At 40.0% G+C, this 5,069-nt stretch overlaps 1 protein-coding gene across 1 annotated transcript; it reads left to right on the top strand.

Annotated features, from left to right (window-relative positions):
• The first annotated feature begins 2,446 nt into the window (after window positions 1-2,446).
• dlx2a (distal-less homeobox 2a) lies at window positions 2,447-4,616 on the top strand. The gene is made up of 3 exons (XM_055032036.1): window positions 2,447-2,918; window positions 3,239-3,423; window positions 3,530-4,616. Exons 1-3 carry the CDS (start codon window positions 2,597-2,599, stop codon window positions 3,857-3,859), a joined length of 837 nt encoding a protein of 278 aa, XP_054888011.1. The 5' UTR covers window positions 2,447-2,596; the 3' UTR covers window positions 3,860-4,616.
• Window positions 4,617-5,069: the final 453 nt, after the last annotated feature.

Here is a 5,069-nt window from a genome sequence, read left to right as displayed (position 1 = left end):
AAATCCAAGGAACAGCAGGAGGGTTAAATACATACACTTCACACTTAAAAGATGCGTATCTGTTTAGAAAAAAATATATTTTTCTTCTACTTCTAAATTGTATAGTGATATATATCTTAAAATAATCAATTTGAGGTGGAAGTTACAAGTTATTACTTGGAGAAAAAAAAGAACTCTGACAAGTATGGATACTTCTGCAAAGTTTTAACACCTTTCATAGAATCATTCAAAACTATAAAAAAGTAAAAGGCTTTTCTTTCAGTGTTAACAGTGGCCAGATCTGGTATTTTACCTTTTTGTCCAGTTTGCAGAATAAGTAACACAGAAGGAACTTTTTTTTTGTTCCTTTTTTTTTTTAACAAACATCTTCTATGAATGACTCATTGAACACCAACTTCTGCATGTTATGAGCTCAGCAGTGGACACTTCCTTACCATTGTTAGCGCCGGCCTGCACTCGTCATTAAAGCTTTTGTTGATAAAAATAGTTTCTCACAGGGGGGGAAAAGCCACTGTGTCTGATTGTGAGGAAACGTTTGCCCAGTCAAGAACACGCTCATGTCCGCAAGCTCAACCTTTGAAGCAGAGAGGTCAAGAAACACTCGGTAGATCATTTCCATGTTTGTAAGAAACTCGTGAGGTGAGTCCCAAAGACATTTTTCAGGCTGACTCTGAATTTTCAGCTTGAAGCTCGTTGGAAACAATGGAGTAACACACCGAGCCCCCGCTGCTACCTTGGTTAGTGTAAAAGCATTTCTATGCCAAGGCTGAAAAACTCCTATTAATGTGATTTGAGTTAAAGGAGGAGTTGTCAAGGTGATGAACTCAGTGCCCCAGCTAACTCAGCAGGAAATCTGGAAAAAGAGCCGACAACCAAATCAATGCAGAAACAGGAATCTGCCTCCATTTAACACAAGGAAATGTAAACATGAACCTCCCACCCCAAACACTGCTGCAAAAAACAGTCAAACAATACAATAACAGCAACAACTGAATCATTAAGAGATATAAAAGATGGATGGGTGTAAGGTCAATGTAGCTCAACTGGGGAAGGTCAATGTTGCAACTGTCCAATTAAAATGTATTTTTTCAAATGTATTTATTTTCTCCAGAACTTTGAGATAAAATAGTTTTTCTTGAACTAAAACTATTTGCATATTTAGCACCACATCTAAGAAGAAGCAGAAATTTAGTTTACAGCCACATTTCCCCTGAAATCAATAATTTAGCTAAAAGCCTCACCCTTGTGTCACCATTCATTATTAAAACACCATAAAAGCATCAGATATGGAACAGTCACACTTAATATTTTAGGTCAAATAACACCAACTCAACTCATCCTCCAACTTTTGAACCGTTTGGGTCATTTGATTATTTTCGCTTTCTTTGTAATTCTAGTATTTTTTTTTACATTTTTTATTATTATTATTGAGATTTGTTATTCTGGTATGAAGCCACTCAACCCTGAAATGTTCATTATACCGGCTGTTTCAGTTGAATACAAAAAAAATGTAAAACATAATAGGCACTTATGCCAAATATGTATATATTTGTCTGTCCTGCATCAGTTCAAGTTTTCATCAGCAAGCCACAAGAATAGATTTCATAGCAAACAGTCACTGACAATCAAAAACCTTTAAGTAGACGGAACTATACTGCCATCTTGTGGCGATGGACGAACGCACCTGTGTAATAAATCGAATTACACGCGACCATTTATTCATTTAGTCATTGATTTATTTGCATTTGTCCGACAGCAAAACCAGATAGGATCCAAATATAGACCGGTAATATAGCAGCGAAATCATCAGGGGGTGTCTGCTGTCCACTTGCAGGAAGTGTGGAAAATTAACGAGAAAAAGAAAAAAAAAAGAGGAAGAAATTTTGCTTGTTTCGACACTTGGGTGCGCTGTGGTAACATTCTGTGGAAATCATACGACAGCATTCAGTGTGAGTCGCACAGTTTTAAGTTCATTCTGCATCCCAGTTGGCCATTGCCCTTCACCTCTTATATGAGGTCAGTGAACACACCCAGACTCCTGCATGACGCACTGTAAGCACAATCTGAAGATAAAATAAATTAATTAATTAAACTACAAGAAAAGCCAGTTCAATCAATTTACTGCATTTGTGTGGAGATTTATTTTGCTCATATCTATTTTCACCGCTTCTTGTTCATCTGTCGAAATGGAGAGAAGAGATAAACGATGATCCTGATATTTTGTGACTTTGGTGTTTCTTCTCCTTCTAGTTTGTTATAATGTCTTCAGACAAGCAGGACACATAGACCCAAGCACATAATAGAAGCTGGCGTGGGGAGTAGTCAGCCGTGGAGCCCTGTACTCATTGGTTGCCTCAGACACAGGAGCTCTCCCTCTCACTCTCTCATAAATGCGCTCCCACCGCCAACCGTGGCAGATAATCACAGGCCACAGAGGAGAGGGGGACACGCCTTCCGCTGATTTTTGTCCCAGTTTGCACGGGGATGCGTCTTGACTCACAAAAAGCTTCAAGATCCGACTCGTGCTTTTTGCCAAGACATCTCTCCACTTTTCGCGCACGCATCGTCTCCGAGGCTGCGCCGCTCTCGGCCCAAGATGACGGGGGTTTTTGAGAACCTGAACACAGATATGCATTCGAACCAGATTACCTCAAACAGTTACCACAGCTTGCACAAATCGCAGGAGTCCCCCACCCTGCCGGTCTCCACGGCGACGGACAGCAGTTTTTACAACAACCAGCAGCCGGGACACTGCGCCGGGTCTCCCTTTGGCCAGCTCGGCTCCTACCAGTACCACGGCAGCGCCACGGGCTCTGTGCCATATCCTAATGCAAAGTCATACGACCTGGGTTTTAATTCTACGTATGGCACATATGGCTCTTACGGCTCCAACTCCTCTCCTACTCCAGCCGAGACAGGTAATCTTTCTTCCATGGGAAGTGCACGCATTTGATCGACTTTTACGCATTTTTTTTTTTGTTGATGCAGATTGACGGCTGACCATTAGCCGGGACAACAAAATTGCAAAATTATTGGTGCAGTGTGATTAGAAACTGAGTTTAGTTCAAAACAAATTCCTCTCTCGATTTTCAATACGTGACTTATTTGTAGCCAAAATTTGAATTCGATGCATCTGAATGTAGTTGATCATTTCGCAAATGCGCTAAAAGAAAAAAGGTTTTGGCTAAAAAGAAGTAGCTAAACTCCTAACTTAAATTGCTTTTGATTTCCCCATTAGAGAAAGAAGAAAGCGAGCCAGAAATTCGGATGGTTAATGGAAAACCAAAGAAGGTCAGGAAACCTCGAACCATTTACTCCAGCTTCCAACTGGCTGCTCTTCAGCGACGGTTTCAAAAGACCCAGTATTTGGCTCTGCCAGAACGGGCCGAGCTGGCAGCTTCGCTGGGCCTTACGCAAACACAGGTGGGTGCATTTGAGGCAAGGCTTTGTGCTGTCAACTTTCCTAATTAAACTGACGAATGGAGATTTAAATGTGCTTAATCGGTGCTGCTGTCTGCGTCCGGTTCAGGTCAAAATCTGGTTCCAGAACCGCCGCTCCAAGTTCAAGAAGCTGTGGAAAAGTGGCGAGATCCCTCCGGAGCAACACGTTGCTTCCAGCGACTCTCCTCCGTGCACGTCTCCGTCGACTACTGCCTGGGACTTTCCACAGACTCAAAGAATGAACGGTGTCAGCTCGGTTTTACCTCAGAGCAGCGGCAGCCCTCCCAACACGACTGCGCCTTCGTCGTTTTTGGCAAACTACTCTTGGTATTCAACGACGAACTCTACGACGCATCTGCAGCCTCCTTTGGTCCAGCATCACCACAACTCGGCTATAAGCGCTGGGACGATATTCTGAAATAAAAATAGCAACAACAACAACAAAAGCATCGGTTCTTAATCGGACAATAAATAAATGCCAATACCTTGTTTTCACAGACCTCGTGTGCGTCTTTACGCGCAGAAGCTTGCAGAAATGAACCCAGCAGGACAGGTCCGTGGACTAATTTTGATGCTGGTGATGTGATGGACACAGATTTCTACACTTATTTTTGTATTTATTTATTTCCTTTGTGTGAGGGTTGAATGAACCACTATTACCCAAAGCATTTACAGCGAGGCTGCGAGCCTATTTTTACGCGGACGTCACTTTTTTTTTTTTTCTTTGACATTTTCTGGAAAAGAAACCTGAAAACTTTGACATCAGGACAACCTGGCTGTCGCAGATGTAGCGAAAATTATATCCTAACTGTATTGTGCCTTTTGCAATATGACCTCAATTTGTTCTGCGGGGAAAAAAATAGCATATTCACTCCTCAGATAGCTTAGTTGATATAAATATACAAGAGTGGTAAAGGTCTTTGTAAATAGCTTATTTTATCACAACTTTTTCTTTTTTCTTTTTTTTTTTTACAGTCTTTGTTGCTCTGACTCTTCTCCTTAGGATGTTGGTGCAAATTCATCAATCACCGTACAAGCTACTGATTGTTCCACCCCTGATTTACTTGTAGTCCTGTTTTTTGAAACATTTTTTATTGTGGTTTGGTCTTATTTATTTTAGCAGTGTTTCATACATGGTCAGATGTTATTTAAATAAAATGTTTCCTGTGCTCAAGCATTCAGCTTTTTACTTAGCCACATGCTGTTCAGAGTGTGCTTGTTCATTTAATAATTCATTTGTTTCAAAGAGAAGAAAAAAAATCTATTTTTTATTTTTATTGCAACAAAAAAGGGAGTTCAAATATAATTTTTTATATATAAAAAATTTAGATCCTTAATTTAGTGGCATTTTAATGTTCAGAAACGCGTAGAAAAACATTTGTACTCTTTATGGAGAGGTTTAGTTGGATATATCATCAAAGTACTCTCAAATTTTAACTTACATCCTCATTAAAAGTCAGATTAACAGGAAACGCCTTAATTATTATTGGGGTTTTTTGCAGTAATAATTACATATTTAGCATAAAATGCTAAAAAAAAAAAAAATCCTTGCCGAAACAGCTGCAAACACATCTGGAGATGCTGACATAATTAATAGCAGTCCACTGTCATCATTCAACCTTTGTTCA

The sequence above is a fragment of the Poeciliopsis prolifica genome, unplaced genomic scaffold (assembly GCF_027474105.1).
Source record: "Poeciliopsis prolifica strain line A6 unplaced genomic scaffold, Auburn_PproV2 SCAFFOLD007, whole genome shotgun sequence".
In the NCBI taxonomy this organism is placed as follows: domain Eukaryota; kingdom Metazoa; phylum Chordata; class Actinopteri; order Cyprinodontiformes; family Poeciliidae; genus Poeciliopsis; species Poeciliopsis prolifica.
The sequence above is the reverse complement of the archived record's forward strand: the minus strand, read 5'-3'. Positions and strand labels throughout refer to the sequence as shown.

Bases quoted from the DNA above. Each gene is read 5' to 3' on its own strand.
- dlx2a (XM_055032036.1), top strand. From the start codon at position 2,597: ATGACGGGGGTTTTTGAGAACCTGAACACAGATATGCATTCGAACCAG. The intron at 2,919-3,238 runs GTAATCTTTCTT...TTTCCCCATTAG, and splicing joins TCCTACTCCAGCCGAGACAG to AGAAAGAAGAAAGCGAGCCA. The intron at 3,424-3,529 runs GTGGGTGCATTT...CGTCCGGTTCAG, and splicing joins TGGGCCTTACGCAAACACAG to GTCAAAATCTGGTTCCAGAA.